At 42.5% G+C, this 18257-nt stretch overlaps 1 protein-coding gene across 1 annotated transcript; it reads left to right on the top strand.

The window, feature by feature from the left end:
- LOC113759384 lies at nt 1–996 on the top strand. The gene has a single exon (XM_027301956.1). It carries the CDS (start codon nt 1–3, stop codon nt 994–996), a length of 996 nt encoding a protein of 331 aa, XP_027157757.1.
- Nucleotides 997–18257: the final 17261 nt, after the last annotated feature.

Here is an 18257-nt window from a genome sequence, read left to right as displayed (position 1 = left end):
ATGGGAGGAGATAAGTCCTGGACTGCCCTCACCGCGCCGATAGCTCGGGTCCTCGCAGTGATGGAACAGCAGGGGCTCTCCCGACCTCCCCGACCCTTGGTCGGGGACAAGAGCCGACGGGATCAGGGTTTGTACTGTGCGTATCACCGAGATGTGGGACACGATACGGAGGATTGTCGCCACCTCAAAAAAGACATTGAAAAGTTGATCAGACGGGATCACCTCGGGCAGTTCATACGCGATGAGCGAGCCGACCAGTGGCGGGGGAGGCCTAAACCCGAGTACCCGAGCTACTCTCGAGACCGATCCCAGGGGAACCGTGGCCGAACTCCCGAACAGGAAACTCAGAATCTGGCCGGGGTGATCAATACTATCGCAGGAGGACCAGCTGGAAGGGACAGCCATACAGCTCGGCGTCACAACCGCCCTCCTCCCAGTGGAGAGAGTTCGAGTAAACGATTAAAGATGTACGAGGAAATCATTTATGGACCTGAAGATGCAATTCCTTTGGCCTCTAACAACCACGAAACCATCGTGATAGAGGTCATCACCTGTAACTATAAGGTGAAGAAGGTATATGTTGACAATGGCAGTGCCATCGATGTACTGTACTATAAGACCTTCAAGGAACTGCAGTTGGAAGACAAGCAGCTCGTCCCGGTCCGAACTCCGTTGATCGGTTTCGCTGGCTCTCCGGTAAGGCCGGAGGGAATGATAACCCTCATGGTCACGGTAGGAGTGTCACCGAAATGCCGAACTGTTCCAGTGAATTTCGCGGTGGTAAAGGAGCCCTCGTCGTACAACATGATTCTGGGACGGCCTACTCTGAACGCCCTCCAAGCTGTCTGCTCCACCTTGCACCTCAGCATGAAGTTTTCCACTCCTGTTGGGGTAGCCGAGGTGCTCGGGGATCCAGAAGTAGCCAGGACCTGCTATATTGCAACCCTCAAGGGCAAGGAGAAATTGGTTGCCCAGACAGCTTGTTTGGAGCCCTGAGAGTCCATGGAGAAAGGAGAGAGACTAGAGACAGATAAGGGATTGGCTGAGCTGCCTGTCAGCCCGGACCGACCTGAGCGCACGGTCAAGGTCGGCACCTTCCTAAGCGAGCTGACTCGAAACTCCCTTGAATCCCTCTTAGAAGAATACGCGGAGATCTTTGCTTGGAGCGCGGATAACATGCCAGAAATTTCCACTGAGCTAGCGATTCATAAGTTGCATATGGACCCCAATGCCCGACTTGTAAAACAAAAAAAGAGGAGCTTTGCCCCCGAACGGAACGAGGTGGTCAAAAGTGAGGTAGGCAAACTGTTGGAGGCCAAGATTGTAAAGGAGATCCATTACCCGACCTGACTGGTCAATCCGGTGCTAGTCAAGAAGGAAGAGAGAGTTTGGAGGATGTGCGTGGACTTCACCGACTTGAATAAGGCTTGCCCGAAAGATTGCTACCCCATCCCTCGGATTGATCAGCTCGTGGATTCAACCTCAGGGTACGAAATCTTCTGTTTTTTAGATGCTTTCAAGGGGTACCACCAAATAGCCCTAGACGAGGAGGATCAGGAGAAGACCTCGTTCATCACCGAGAATGGCACCTATTGTTATGTCACCATGCCGTTTGGGCTGAAAAATGCGGGCGCGACCTACCAGAGGCTGGTCAATAGACTTTTTAAGGACCAAATCGGACGAAATATGGAGGTCTACGTAGATGACATGTTGGTGAAAAGCCGGACTCAGGAGCAGTTCATTGTTGACCTCCGAGAAATCTTCAACGTCCTTCGCAGCTCACGGATGCGGCTAAACCCCAAGAAGTGTACCTTTGGGGTCAGGTCGGGAAAATTCTTGGGCTACATGATCTCCAAAGAAGGGGTAAGAGCTAATCCAGATAAAATCAAGGCCATCATGGACATGGCCCCTTCCCGAAACATCAAGGAGGTACAACGGCTGGCTGGAAGGATGGCAGTTTTGAACAGATTCCTGTCTAAGTCAGCAACTCGGGGTTCCCCTTTCTTTAAGGCCCTGAGAAGAGGTCCACAGTTCGAGTGGAGTTCGGAGTGCCAGAAAGCGTTTGACGAGCTTAAGGCCCACCTTACTCGGTTGCCGGCCTTAACCTCCCCTAAGTAGGGTGAAACCTTGTTCATCTACCTGACAATGGAGGGGGAGGCTATTAGCGCTGTACTAGTCCGAGAGGAAGACAAGGTCCATAAACCCGTGTACTACGTTAGTCGCGCCCTGCAGGGGGCCGATGTGAGGTATTCCGCGGTAGAACGGTATGTCTTGGCATTGGTCCATGCAGTTCGGAAACTCAGGTCGTACTTCCAAGTTCACCTCATGGTAGTAGTGACGGACCAGCCCTTGAAGTCGATTCTCTCTAAGCCCGATGCTTCAGGACGGATGGTAAAATGGGCTGTAGAGCTGTCGGAGTACGATCTCAGGTATCAGCTAAGAACGGCCATTAAAGCCCAAGCCCTGGCAGACTTCATAGCAGAGGGTGTTTCCTTTGGACTGCACGAGGCCAGAGCCGACCTGTCCGGAGAAGCAGGTAATGCCGCGAAGGCCAATAAAGAGACTGCTGAGGACATACGCACCAGACAAGCAGTCGAAACCCTACAAGCCCGTGAAACTACCGAGGCCACACAGACCCAAGGAGCAGTCGAGATCCAACAGGCTGAAAACACTGCCGAGGTCGTCCCGACCAATAAGGTAGCAGAGGTGGGACAGGCCGGAGAAGCAGCTGAGGCCGAGCAGGCCGTTGAGGCTGTCGAGGTCGGACAGGCCAGAGAAACAGCCCGGGTCGGACAGTTCGGAGGGGCTGCCGAGGTCACGAACTCTGGGGGAGCATCAAGGCCGAGCTGGCCGGAAGGACTGCATCGACCAAGAAGGCTATAGAGGCTGCAGGATAAACAAGTCCGATCTGGACGATGTACGTAGACGGCGCGTCAAGCAAGGAAGGATGTGGAGCAGGTCTCCTCTTAATCAGCCCAACAGGGGAAGAGCTGGCCTATGCCTTAAGGTTCGATTTTAGGGTCTCTAATAATGAATCTGAGTATGAGACTCTGATTGCGGGGATGGAGTTGGCTCGGAAATTAGGAACTGAATCAATAAAAGTCTACAGCGATTCGTAACTGATAGTGAACCAAGTTGGGGGAAGCTACGAGGTCAAAGAAGAGCCTTTGAGGAAGTATGTCGCCAAGGCGCATGACCTGAGGAGCCATTTCAAGTAGTTCATCCTCGAGCAGATCCCACGAAGCCAAAACAAGAGAGCTGATGCCCTGTCCAAACTGGCATCTACCGCGTTTAGCACTCTAAATTGAGAGATATTGGTGGAGGTCGTTAAAAGTCGGGCGTATGAGCAGCTAGACGCCACCATCATCCAGGTAGTAAGCTCTTGGATGGACCCCATTGTCCAGTACCTGGCTCGTGGGGAGCTCCCCCGAGTAGGACAGAAGCCCGGAAAATCCTTCTCAAGTCACAGAAGTATGTGCTTCCGGAGGGATTACTATATAGGAAGTCCTATTTATAGCCGTGGCTAAAGTGCGTGACACCAGAGGAGGGAAGCTATGTATTGCACAAGCTGCATGAGGGCATCAGTGGCAGCCACGTCGGACCTAGGGTGCTCGCCAAGAAAGGAATATTATCTGGATATTATTGGCCTACCATCTTCAGGGACTCGGTCGAACTGGTAGCCAGATGTAAGTCTTGCCAGTTGCACGCCCCAATTCACCATGCCCCAACTCAGGAGATGATTCCTCTCCATAGCCCGTGACCGTTTTTCCAATGGGCAATTGACCTGTTAGGCCCATTCCCTCGAGCTACGGGAGGCTATGAACATCTGGTGGTGGCAATTGACTACTTCACTAAATGGATAGAGGCTGAGCCGCTTAGCACGATCAATAGTAGGCCAATCCAGAAGTTCCTTTGGAAAAGCATAGTCTGCCGATTTGGCATACCCCGGGTCCTAATCTCGGATAATGGTCGGCAATTCGCAGACAGATCAATCTAGGAGTGGTGCTCCGAGCTCGGCATCCAGTAGCACTTCACCTCGGTAGGGCACCCGCAGGCTAACGGACAGGTCGAGAATGCCAATAGAACCATCCTGCATGGGTTGAAGACACGAATAGAGTCAGCTCGGACAGGGTAGTTGGATGAGCTGCCCACCATACTATGGGCTTACCGGACCACACCTCGGACGGCCACACATGAGACCCCGTTCGTCTTAACATATGGGGTCGAAGCAGTAATTCCGGCAGAAATTGGAGGGCCCTCAAGCAGGGTGCAACATTTTGTGGCCCGGAGCAACGAAGAGGAGATGCTGCTTGACCTGGACCTGCTCGAGCACCGCAGGGAAGAAGCATGCATAAGAATGGCTAAGTACAAGGGTTAGGTCGCACGATACTATAACGCTAGAGTCAAACACCTCTCCTTCAAACCAGGGGACCTGGTACTGCGCAGAAACTCCGTAAGCCGAGCTGCGGGCACGGGCAAGTTGGACCTAAATTGGGAAGGTCCTTACGTGGTAAGAGAAGCTGATCGGGTTGGGTACTGTAAACTAGCTCATCTCAATGGGGACGAAGTCCCGCGCACCTGGCACAATTCGAATTTAAGGTTTTTTCGCTAGACCTTAGCCCGAGCTGAGGAAGGGAGTTCTGAAGGTCTGCATGGCCATAGCTACGGAGGTCGGCTCGGTGGGTAGTTTAGCTCGACAAGCTGTTAGATCGGTACTTAAGAATGTATTCAAGATTCTACAAAGAAATAAAAATTTTTTTGCCAAGTGTTGAATGACAAGGCCATTCATTTCATTTCAAAAACAAATATACACAAGGGGGGCCATACAAAAAGAGCTGGACAGCTCGGACCCTACTCTACGTAACCTATACCTATGCTGAGTGTTGCCTAATTCTTTCCTTGTTGCTCTTGCTCGGGTGAGGTCGTAGGCAGGGTAGGATCTGCCACCAGCGCGGCCAGGTCGAGCCCGTGCGCGTAGCCCTCCACGAGTCTGTCAATCTAGTGAACTGCTTGGGGGTTGTAGTTGGGCTACCTGTTCAGGTGAAACCCGGGCAAGTTCAGAGATTGAACGTCATGCATGGCTTGGGCGTATCCCACCTGCAGGACTGGCCCATTGAGAATGGCCAGATCCTTCATGAAATCCTCAGACTTCTTGAAGTCCCTGACGCCATCTGTCGGCCCTCCTTACGAGCTGCTTCAAGTTGACCTGGCAGCTCGACGGATTTCTTTTGCTCTGCTTCCAGCTGCGTGGCCAGTTCGGCTGACTTCTTCTTTTCCAGCTCGCAGGATGCCTGAGACTCGGCGAGCTGCTTTTTCACAGACTCTAGCTCCGCTTCTGCTGCCTCCAGCTGGCTGGACAGTCTGTTCTTGGCCGCGTCGGCCTGGGAGAGGTTCTCTCCCATGTTTTCGTACCTCTGTGCCAACTTGGCACCAGCCACGTTGAGCTACAAGTCAAACAACAGAATAAGAGACTGACAAGATAAAAGAATCTCTTTGAGGCACGACCAGTTGCGGAGTTACCTGGGCTGCACTCAGGTAGTAGTGCTCCAGCAGCTCGGAATTGGATGCGAGTTGGATGAAGTGGTGGTCACGAGGGAGCACCGTTCCCCTGATGAGCTCCCGAGCAGCTTCTGAAAACTAAGCTCGGTCATTCACCGACAACCCCCACTTTGGGAAAAAGTGCAGGGGGTGCGGGTGCGCACTCTGTCCGGCAGGAGGTTTCAGGGGAATCACGTTTCTCATGCGCCACATGGCTGGTGGTGACTCGGACGAGGCCTGCTGCTCAGCAGTATTCACCCCGTAATGAGTGGCGAGAGCAGCTGAGGGCTCTTCCTGGGATTGGGGGGAAGTCGCCTCGGTCCTGGCCCTCTTGGCCGCCGACTTCTTCCTTTTCTTCTTAGGCTCCTCCCCTGGTGACGACTGAGCTGCAGTCTGAAGAGCAGGCATTGGTGAAGGGGGAGGAGCCGGGCTGCTTGGAACGATGGAGGGAGTTGGGGCTGGCGTGCTCGCGCTGCCAGTCCCCCCAATATTCAGCAGCTGGGAAAACCTCTTCACTGCAAAACAGAAAGGATGGGTCAGTTCGGACGATATGATCAAACTTAAAAAAAAAAGAGGAAGGAAGAAGGGATGAAATTGAGAAGTTACAAGCTGTCAGCTCCTCGGAGGCGAGGGGCCGGAGATCGGGGGCAAGGTCGTTCACCTCTACTCGAATCAGCCCCGCCGACCAGAGTTGGGCATTATTAAATTCCTTCACATTCAGCCGGGCTTCTGAGCTGACCAAACGGTCCAACTCGGCCGCTGGAAGAGGTGAGGGGATGGGATCAGATACCTGGGTCTCCTCCCTCCAGGTCAAGGGAGGAAACCCTGTATTCTTCACAAAAAAGAACTGGGCTTTCCAGCCCTTGATTGAGGAAGGCATCTATATGAACAGCTCGCGGGTGGGGAGCTCCCCTCCGCTCCTGCGAGAGAAGTAGAACCAACCATGAATCGGGCTGCTCACCTTCATTTGAAAAAATGACCTAAACAGGTCCAAAGAATAGGGGATCTCGAGGACATGACACAAAATAAAGAAGCCGAGGATAGATCGAATGGTATTTGGAACGAGTTGGGTAATTCGAATACCCCACAAGGTCAGAATTTCGTAAAGAAAATGGGGGATGGGAAGGCGGAGACCAGCCACGAGCTGATCCCTGTAGATAGCCACGAACTCAAAGGGAGGTCGGCAAGCGTACTCCCCTGGTTGGGCAGCCCTAGTTTCGAACTGAGGAGGAATGTCATACCTCCCCACTAGTTCATCTACACCCCCTGGTCCAGGAGGGGGGGATGATCTCGACCTCCCCGAAGTCGATATCTGGCCCCCTGGAGGGGCCTGCCCTGGCACGAGTTGGAACTACCTCCAGAGGAATTTCTGGGGCAGCAGCTCCGGCCTCGGGTTGGGCAGGTTGACCGGGCTGGTCCATGTCTAGGGCTGGAGGGGGAGTTGGGAAAGGAAGATATTCAAACCCAGACGAACTGGAAGAAGAAGAGCTAGAAGAAGAGGAAAGAATCTCTATGGGGGCAGGTCGGACTACTCTGCGTCTAGGTGCCAAACTAGTGAGGTCTGAGTGTGTGGAAGAGGAAGACATAAAAGGGAAAGAAGACTTACTAGCGGATATGAGAGAGGAGCTGGTTGGTGCTTAGAAGGAGACGCTACACTTGGATGGACTCACTAAGCGTGGAGCGAGCTGATGGAGATATGAAAGGAGGAAAAGTGAGGAAGGAAGCTTGAAAGTGACGCCTGGTGGGGTCTATTTATAGGCCACCTGGGCGGGAAGCTGAAGAGTCCCGAATTGAAATTTCGAATTTATTGCAAAAGAACGGTTACCTTGGGAGACGTTTGAGCTGACAACCGCCATTGTGAGAGGACGTGACCCTTGAGGTGACAGTTGCGACAGTAGACGTGGCAGTTACCCGAACAAAGGGCGCGATCATAGGATCGTGGGTCCCACACCAAGCCGACCTGACGCTTTGTAATCTGGTCCAGACTCACGCGACCTCTCGGTGACTCTAGACTCAGAGGGGGGCTAGTGTAGTGGGGTAAATCCACGCATGACACGTGTCAGCTCGGCATACCGCACACACAGGTCGGCAATAGGGATCCTGTAGCTCAGACACCTTAGTTCGGCATAGAAAGGGTCAGCTCGGCCTTTGCAGTCGCCTTTCCAGGGAGTGGGCCTCATGGGCCGCCGCCTCCGAACTTGTAGGGGCTGTCGTACAAAACCCTAGAAAGACTCCGAAACCTAAGGGGACTTTGACTCCTGCAAGGAAACTACTATCCATTCAAGCCTATAAATACAGCACCACAAGACGACACAAAGTACACTATCTTCAGTACTTCCCACTGTTGCCTTACTTTTGAGCTCTACTGACTTGATCGTCGGAGCTATTCCGGGGACTCTAGTCCCGCCGCCTTCTTTTCTTCGCAGGACATTCAGTTCGACCTTCCCCTATCAACTCGGAAGCTCCCGACTAGCTCGGCTTATAGCTGCTCAGCTCCGACTGCGTTCTTGGCCGTCGTATCATAGACATTTTCTTGCTTCGGTGGATAGCATACAATCTGATGATGGTTTGTCATATCTTTTATTGCAGATACCAGGAATAAAAAGTTGGAGATCGTAGTCAAATGCAATAAACAACCAAAGCATTTTAGGAGAAGTGCCACCATGATGGTGCTATGGCTGTCAGGTTGTGACTGTACTGGTTGTGTATGTATTGCTTTTGCTCAGAATTTTCAAGAGTTATGTCATGAAGACTTGTTGAAAGTGATTTTAGCTTCCTGAGGTATCACAGTGTTAGATTAATGGAAAACAAAGTAGGGTATACTTGCAGGATTATATCCATTGCTTTTGTTCACTTTAACGACCAAATATTTCAAACCGGAATGAAATATTAATTCCATTGAAACATTCTTCCCACGTTTCTGCTTTGTCATTTCCTTTGTTTTTCCTCATCCTTAGTCTTATATGAGAATTTTTTGCTCAACTGGTAAGAACATCGTTTTCTTTATTTTGTATTAGTATGAAATAACCAGTTGTCCCATCTTTTTTTTTTTTTATCAGAATCTTAATATCTTGAGGCCTTCTTGAGAATTAGAATACCCTTTAGCTCTAGGGTTTATCAACATTTTCTAGAATACCCTTTAGCTCTAGGGTTCATCTGTCCTCCATTTTCTAGAACTAGAATACCCTCTGCCCTTTTTTTTTTCTTTTTTTAATGCCATTATTTTTATCATGCTTTGGAATACTTGGTAGCATATTATTTGCAGAATCTTTTTCATCTGTTATGATGTTAAGGTTTTTTTCATCTGTCCTCCTATTAGTAAATAAAGCATACTTTCTTCATCAATTTGATCCTATGTTGTTTTAAATCCTATAAGCATATATAATGATCTCACTCTGTTTTGTGTTTGATTTTGAAAGGAATCGAAATGCTTTCACTTGGCACATTCAAGACTGGAGCTATTCTTTTGGTAAGTGAAGGAAGTTTAGTAACCTAAATAAACTTCTAAATAAACTTTGTATAAATGCAATAAGATAAATTGAAAGGTGACAACCAAGACTGTGTATGCCAAAAATTTTATTATTGTGTATCAGTGCTTTGTCAGTATGCTTTCATAGATACAAGTATTCCCGCTCTAATTGATGCATCTTCTAGATTGCTCTATCCTACCATTCGTTTACTATGATGCAATTTACATGTTTTTAATTTGCAGCCTGGACTTTTTGTATATGACATTTTCTGGGTCGTTTTTACCCCAGTAATGGTTAGTGTTGCTAAATCTTTTGATGTTCCTATCAAGGTAAATGTGTCATCTTGTGTTCTGTATAACTTTAATAGAAATTCTTGTACTTGTATTCTGTCTATCATAGTTTACAACCAAGGATAACAATATATACTTTCTACAGCTACCAACAGCTGACTCTGCACATCCATTTTCAATGCTGGGTTTGGGGATACAGTAATTCCTGGTATGGCTTTTATTCTAATTGTTCTAATAGTTGTTGTCAATTTGTCATCCTCATTTTGGCTGCTATGATGAGAGTCCATGGCTGAGTTTTTGAATTTGATGTTTGACTGTTTTTCGTCCTCGACTGCTTATAAGGGAACACATGTATACGATGATATGATTCGCCATCTTTAATCCAACCCTCTCTACAGCATTGCATTTTTTACAATCTGAAATAATTGTGCAGCTTTTCGTTTTCATCTTTTTTATCTGTTATGATGTTAAGGTTTTTTTCATCTGTCCTCCTATTAGTAAATAAAGCATACTTTCTTCATCAATTTGATCCTATGTTGTTTTAAATCCTATAAGCATATATAATGATCTCACTCTATTTTGTGTTTGATTTTGAAAGGAATCGAAATGCTTTCACTTGGCACATTCAAGACTGGAGCTATTCTTTTGGTAAGTGAAGGAAGTTTAGTAACCTAAATAAACTTCTAAATAAACTTTGTATAAATGAAATAAAATAAATTGAAAGGTGACAACCAAGACTGTGTACGCCAAAAATTTTATTATTGTGTATCAGTGCTTTGTCAGCATGCTTTGATAGATACAAGTATTCCCGCTCTAATTGATGCATCTTCTAGATTGCACTATCCTACCATTCGTTTACTATGATGCAATTTACATGTTTTTAATTTGCAGGCTGGACTTTTTGTATGTGACATTTTCTGGATCGTTTTTACCCCAGTAATGGTTAATGTTGCTAAATCTTTTAATGTTCCTATCAAGGTAAGTGTGTCATCTTGTGTTCTGTATAACTTTAATAGAAATTCTTGTACTTGTAATCTGTTTTACGTTAGCCTTTGCTTGTTTTGCTTTTAGCATTAGCAGTTTATGTGACTTTGTACTGGTTTTGAGTGCTAACTCTGATTTATCAAATGCCTAAGTTGGCCTTGAACTTTTTTCAAATCTTTGTTGCACAAGAGATTCTCTTTTTATTAATTTTTCATATTCATTACATACAAGGAGAGAAGAATCTTCTTCTGACAGACTGAATAATTGTTTCTGAGCCTATTGCACATTTTTGGTTGTTTTACTGACTATATTTGCTAATGTGTGTGCCCAAAAGATAGAGTGATGGGGGCTGGGGATGGATGCAGTGTTTTGAACTCAATGGGCTAATTAATTTCTGCAATACTGATCTTTTTTAATCCTTATTTGGTTAACTAAACTCCGACAGGTTTTGTATTTCTAGCATTTTACATTAGTTCTGCAACTTTTGTTTTGATTTTGGTCCAGAAAGTGGACTCATCAGTGCAGTGAAGTAACAGCTCTCTGCTTTGGTAGCCCTTCCATTTTCCTAGCTATGTGCATTAAAAATTGTCTTTCTTGAGATGGAATAACTCTTTTTACTGACTGCTTTCAGGTTGTGATTGTCCCAATGTGGAAGAAAGCAGATGACAGAATTGGAGTTCTTAATGCTACATCATCAGTGAAAGAAACTCTGTATGCAACTGGAATAAAGGTCAAGGTTGATGACTCTGATTAGAGAACACCTAGATGGAAATATAACTTTCTGGAGATGAAGGTTTGCCGCTTCTGTAGATGTTCTGTATCTTGCCCAGTATCTAGCTTGGCGCTGGAGTTCTCCCACCAAAGAATGAGTAAAAATAAGAGAAATTTAGGGAGTAGAATTTTCCAAATGCATGGCTACATGAACATTTCAAATGATTTTTTTCTTAGAATGTTACTGAGTGCGGGACTACATCTAAACAAACAAGCATAGGGAACAAGTAACTAACTTCCTTGGAGCTTTAAGATTCCTGAAGGTTAAATCTAATATATCTCACCAAACTTGGTTACTTTTAAGACTTGTCACCTTACTTCACTTCGCTTGAGCATCTAGAGGTATTGTTTAAAATTAGTTTGACAAAAAAAAAAAAATCAGCTTGAGTGGTTAGGTTCCATTGTGATTCACTCAACCAAAACTTTTTGAAGACTGGCTTGAATAATTAACAAGTCAAGTGATATTTATTGAAGGTCAGCTCAACTAGAGCTATTTCAGTGATTGTTGGCTTTGTTTTTAGGAATGGAATGAAGTTTCAATTTTGAAATGTCTACTGTTGCTATTAACAATTCCATATTTGGAAGTTATGTGTGTGTATCTCAAGAAATACTATTTTACAGTTGAATGTAATACAATTGTGCTTTGAAATTTACCTAGCTTTTCTGCAGGGAGTACCTCTAAGAATTGAGATTGGACCTCGTGATGTGTCTAGTGGGACTGTGGTCATTTCCAGAAGAGATATTCTTGGAAAACAAGGAAAAGATTTCGGGATTTCAATGGATTCTTCAATTTTGGTTGCTTATGTTAAAGGGTTGTTGGTTGAGATTCAGAGTTGCCTACTGGAGAGGGCAACCTCTCAATTCATGAGCTTTTTTTTGGAACTTTAATTAAACCTATCCTTTAAGACATTGGTTCTTTTCTTTTGTAAACTTTAATTACTGGTAGATTGTTACTGGTAGATTGTTCGCTAAGTGTGCTAGCAGTAATCTCCTGATTCTTCTGGTCTTGTGCTACTTTTTTTTTTTAGTCCAGTTTCTTTATCTTTCAAATAATAGTAATGTCTTTGGATGTATAGGTATTTCTTTAATATAGTATTTTACAGCTATTTATATTAAATTGGGCATACACATTTTTATTTTTACCATGCAGCACGCGATTTATACCTCCTAGTTCTTTGAAAATTGAATAGTTGCTTTTGACAGGATGTATCAAGTCTCCTTTTTATTTTGAGGTGGTTCTGTTACCTTTTGTTTCTTCCCTATTGAAGCAAAACTTTAGGTAAAGAAAATAACCAATGATGGTTTTTCTTTCCAGTCTCCATTTTAAGTGGTTTGAGTCTCCTTAAAAAGTAGTATAGCCTTTTCAAACATATATAGACTAAGAGCTTAGGAACTTGTCCCAAGGTGTGTGTTTTTGCTGACGTGTCGATTGGTGATTTGCTGAAAAGTTGTCGTCCTCCATGCTCCGTTCACGTGACCTGATGCTTGCAAATTGGGCTGTGAATTGTGTTTGTGAGGTTAGTGATTGTCCTTTTTCTTCTCTTCAAGCAGTATGTGGTTGGCCTTTTTTCCCTCTTTACCACCTTTACCTGATGTCAGGCTTTTGGTAATGAATTGTGATGAAAATTGGAGTAGTCATTGGACTGAATGTGACGGGTCATCTGTTTTCTTTTACTTATTTGCCCTTGTTAAACATGCTCTTTTATCTTCTTTTGGCAGGTTCAATTAGCTTTCTGCTTACGTTATAGTATAGCAGGGGCGGAGCCAGAAAAAAATTTTAGTGGGGGCAAAAATAACATCAAAATTTTTTATCTACTCTTTTTCTAATTTTTTAAGTAAAAAAATAATAAATTCACCAACAAGTATAAATGGGGGAAGAAAGAAGAGCCGTCGGTTGTGAAGGGAAAATGGGGACCAGAGGAGGAAAGGGAATTGGGGAGTGGGGACCAAAAGAAAAGACTGATATAATTGGTATTTGGCTCTGTTGGGGGAAAAAATGGGAGACCAGGGGAGGAAAGTGAATGATATAAAATTTGTGATCTATTTTTTCACATTTGTTCTAAAAAAACTCTGGGGGCACCTTTACGATTATATCAAAATTATATAACTATTATACAAATTTGAGGGGAGGCAGTGGGGGCCCATGCCCCCAGTGCCCCCACCTTAAATCCGCCCCTGTAGTATAGACGTAAAAAAAAAAATCCCACCCACTGTAGAATCTTTTAGACTACACTTCCATTTTCCTTCTTGTTCGTATGGTATTAGGAACTCTACCCTTGTCTTACGTTCTGGATTTTGCAGACGCGATGATGCTTTCTAGTGCGTTTAGTTTTTCTTTTCTTTTTTTATTTTGCCTTTCTACTGATAGGAGACTATCTTTTCTTCTGCATTGTATTGTTTCTGCTGTTAGTTTCATTTGCTCTTTTGCTTCTTCCTCTGTTCTTTTCGAAGCCTCTTTTCTCTTCAGCTTCTTCACGTGCATTGCCTCGGTGAGTTTCTTGTTACAGATTTTCGGCTATTGTTATCTAAGTAGTGTTGTAACGTTGTCTTTTTTGTGAACTAACTTCAACTTTGTCCTCCGTTTCTTCATAAATGTTGGTGGCTGTATGCTTTTGGATTTGTGGTGAGTTCATTTTAAACTTCCCTGGCTTTTCCTTTCTTTCTTCAGTTTTCCTTCCTATTTTTGTCGTTGCCTATTTTACATCCATATATATATATATTTTTTTTACATCCATATGGTATGCTTTTTCTTGTAGAATTCGGTGCCCATTTGGTTCTTGCGGGGATCCTTCTTTGAAGCTGATTCTTTGTTGTGTATTGGGACAGGAATTCTACCGCAGGTCAAATGCTTTTTTTTTTTGCCTTCTTTGCTTTTTTCTTCTGTCTTACGTCATTTTGTTAGTTGCCAAAATGTTTTGACATTTTTCCATGTTTCCAGATGTTTTACTGCAAACATTAACCTCTACCCATCATGTGTGTGTGTGTTTTTTTTTACTTTTTCCTTTTTCTTTTCTAAAACTCACTTTCTTCTTTGCTGCGATTGCAGGTGTAACGAGTTGGCATTTTCGCCAAATGGCATATATTTCAAAGGTAAGGCTTTGTTAGGATCTAGGCGCGGAACAAACAACTATTGAGACATCAAGTGCACAACAATTTAATAAGGAAACAAGTCACAAGCATGAAAGATAGACGACACACAATATTTAACGTGGTTCGGCTCCACCATTGAACCTACATCCACGGAGAGAAACCTGTTCTTTATTATGAGAGAAAAACCCTATACAAGAATACAACTTGAACCCAATCCCAACCCTTGTATACCATCTCTCATCTCTCAAGAACCCTCTCTCACACCCCATGTATAAGGCTACATGATGCCCCTTGTGTCTCCTTGTGTGGTATGCCAACCAATCTATTTATAGGGAACATTACTGCCAAAAAATCAAATAACAATTGGAAACCAATACTATTTCCTAAACTAAATAGAATTTCTTGGCTACTACTTCAAGTAACTAAAACCAATTAGGAAACTAGTTACTTCCACACAAGATAAGAAATCTACCTAAAAGAATTTAAGCTAATTTCCTAACAGGCTTTAATATTTTTGCTAAGTAATTATGCAAGGAAAATTGTGTTAGGTTAACCAGAGTAGTTGTCGGGTTCTTAGATTAAAAATTTTGTAGGGACTTCATGTCATGGTGGTTTGAATTCTATTTCTTTTTCATAGTTTTTTGTACTAGAATTTCTTCTTAACTTTTGTGTGAAAGAACTGGTTTTGATGGCTTACTTTGAAGAAAGTAGGAGTAATTGAAATTGATATTGTAAGTTGGACTGCAACCAGAGATACTAGTAACATGCTGTTATGACTTCAACTTGAAATCTGGAGGTGGAAGAACTAAAATTGGACTGCGAACAACAAAATTCAGGGTTGGACGACCACACCGTGTGTGTGTGGAACACAAAATTGGTGGTATGTAAGTGCCACCAAATTTTGATGGTTTACACAATGAATTGGTTATTACTTTATTTGATAGTTAGGATATTTTGTTACAGTATGTTGCGATCCAACAAGTTGTGCTGACAAATTTCTTGCTCAGGTAGACTTCATCCTCTATATAAGGTTTTCTTACCTTAAATCATTAAAGATAGGGAATATTTTGTTCATAAAGAACTCCGGTATACTCTCATTTTGTTGTTGTTGTAGGAGGAACCATGAAAATGACTAACAGTTTCTCTTTGGCAACTTGGTGTCTTTGATTTTTCATAGGAACTTTTTTTAGGACGTTCAGTATTTCTTAGATCATTTTTTCATACTAATATGTAGAGAGTACCGCTATCCAGTAAAAATTTGCTTTGTAAAGTATTTGTCATGTAATTAAGTATATAGTCTGGCTTCCTTTTCGTTTGTCATGTTTGAGTTTATGGCTTAGAGAAACAGATAAAACAGAGAGTAAAATGGTGCTTGCACAATAATTTATTGAGTAGATTACAGTTGAAGTGGTAATTGAAAAAACTAAATTTTTGGTGTTTTGGTTAAATAGCCATTGATGATCGTTTCTTGTAGAGTCCTCATCTATGGGATAATGCATGAATTCTTTCCATGTTAAGGCTTTTCATTGTGCTCAGTAGTTTAGCCAATTTTTTTTCCCTTTAGATCTTCATGTCCCTATCCTCTTCGTGTGATCAAGGAAAATATTCACCTGCAAAAAGATTGTAGAAACTATGTAAATTTGAGTTTTCATCTGATTTAAACATTTTTTTTCCACTCTTAACGCTCTTCAAAGATGATCTGATTTTTCCCCCTCTGTTGGTATCTTGATGCAGGTGTATGTTCATCTTAGCTTGCAAAAAGGCAATTCATATTGTAAAAACTCGAAATAGTCATTTATTAAGATTAATTCCTTGATCCTTGTATAATTGTTGGGTTGGGATTTATATAACAAGTGGCTCAGGTCATTAATTTGATATAATCGGAGATTGGATGGCTACTTTTGGTGCAGCAATGGCTCAAGTAGAATTAGTATCTCTGAAGTATGTCTATTTCCTTGCTATTATTTGCTTTTCTTGCCAAGTTAATGGTCCAATTCATTGCATCAATTTTTTTAAAGACCACCAGTAGCTTCATTTCTGACACTTGTTTTGCTTTTAGGTGACTGTAGAAATTACTGCTAATTAGGAATGGTGGGTTTTACTTAGTATGCCATTGTGTTGCAAAGCAGAGTATAACTTTGCTATAAGTTACAGGTTTTTTATGCTTCTGTTTTTTTTATTTTAGCTCTTTTGTCACCTCTCAAATAATGAGTATGGTTCGGAGCCTTTTATTTTTTCAAACTTAGTAATGGGTCCTCAAAACTTTGACAAATTGATGTGCTTACATGTATAATTTTATTGTTGCAGCATGTCAGGACATGATCAATGGAAGATTTGTGAGACCTGGCGCATTGGAACAGCTATGATCATATGGATGAAAGACATTTAGGTTTTTCTTTTGTTGCTTGTTACCCTGCTATGATTTGTGTAAGGATCCTTGCACCGTAAGATGAAGTAATTGCCTATTGATTTATGGAATAGGCCATTGTACTACAAGAAGAAGGTTTATTCGCTAAATAAGGTTGAATACTTGGTGGCTAATTAGTAAATTACATGGTTAATGACCATAAGTTATTATTTACTTCTTTGGAAAATAAGCAATGATGTAGCTAATAGCATAAAAACCAAAAAAGACTTTAAATTCCTTTTTTTTTTCTTATTCTTTGTAAATGCTTCCTTTCCCCCCTATCTGCATTTCAGTTCTACATTTGTTGATGGGATTATAAGAGTCCATGTTGTATTTATAAGATGGTTGGTTTCCATCTTTTTTGGACTAACAAGCATGATTATAATTTGCCAAATGGTTGTGCTTCTAGAAATTGACAAACATGGATGCTATTCAAGGTATTAGCTGTGGCTTTGGAGTATGGTGTAAAATAGACATAGTTTTTCAATTGGATATACTAACGAAAAGCATTGTAGATTTTTATTCTCCTTTCTTGTCCTTAGTGTCTTTTTGTTCCTGCATATACATGATTTAAGCTGATTGCAAGTTGCTAAAGGGTGGTTAAGTCTTTGAATTCTTGTTGTATTTAAAAATCTAATCTTTTGTCTAAGATACTCTACAATCTCCTTCAAAATTTAGCTGTGAAGAGAGTTTTTGGGGAAAAAAATGTAGAGGGGATTCTAAGAAATTACTTTTCCTTTTTAGTTATCTCTTTTCCTTTTATTTGACCTTTAATTGTTTTTTATACTTCTTTTGTATGTGTATCCCTAGTTTTATTGATTTATTTGTTCTATTTTGATAATCTAGACATATATTTTTGTTAGACTTTCTTAAGACAAGCTATCAAAGAAAAAGGATTTACCTTCAAAAAGTCTGTTTAGAAACTTTGTAAGTGGAGTTGGCTTTATTTATATTTATATTTTTTACTTTGAGTATTAGATTACTGCTTTGTGCTGGTGTTTTATTGTTATTAATGTTGATATTTTGATTGTGAATTATTTCTAAAAAAGAATTTGATATTGTCACTAGGCTTCTGCACTAGAAGGAACGTTGGTTACGCCACTATACTAGAGCATTGATCAATGAATAATGGTGTGCTGCCTATGATATTGAGATGATTGTCATGCTGACGCTTTGTTCTGAAAAAAGACATGTACAGGAGACTATTAATTTCTAACGTAGTGATCGAGAATGCAAATATTGGAGCCTTGGAAGCTGATTTAGTTCCAATCTTGACATTTAATCTTTTGCTTCTTTTTATATGTTTAGCAAATTCGATTGTGTACTTAGGAACGTAATTTATATTTTATATAATATGTTTCCTAATTCATGACATTTGATAAGTATTCAGGAAGACCATCTTAATTGTTGTACTAACTATTATTCCCCTTTACTTCCAAGTTCTTGATATAGAAAATACATAATCTTACTTAACATTGTACAATTTGTTTTCATGTACAACTTATATCGTTGCTAAACAATGCTGGGCACAAAGAAATCTAGGCCATTAACTCCACACCGCGTTTACCGCGGTGATTTCCTCCTAGTGCTTTGAAAATTGAGCAGTTGCTTTTGACAGGATGTATCAAGTCTCCTTTTTTTTATTTTGAGGTTGTTCTGTTACCTTTTGTTTTTTCTCCCCATCGAAGCAAAACTTTAGGTACAGAA

Source organism: Coffea eugenioides, chromosome 2, assembly GCF_003713205.1.
Source record: "Coffea eugenioides isolate CCC68of chromosome 2, Ceug_1.0, whole genome shotgun sequence".
NCBI classification, from domain to species: Eukaryota; Viridiplantae; Streptophyta; class Magnoliopsida; order Gentianales; family Rubiaceae; genus Coffea; species Coffea eugenioides.
The sequence above is the reverse complement of the archived record's forward strand: the minus strand, read 5'-3'. Positions and strand labels throughout refer to the sequence as shown.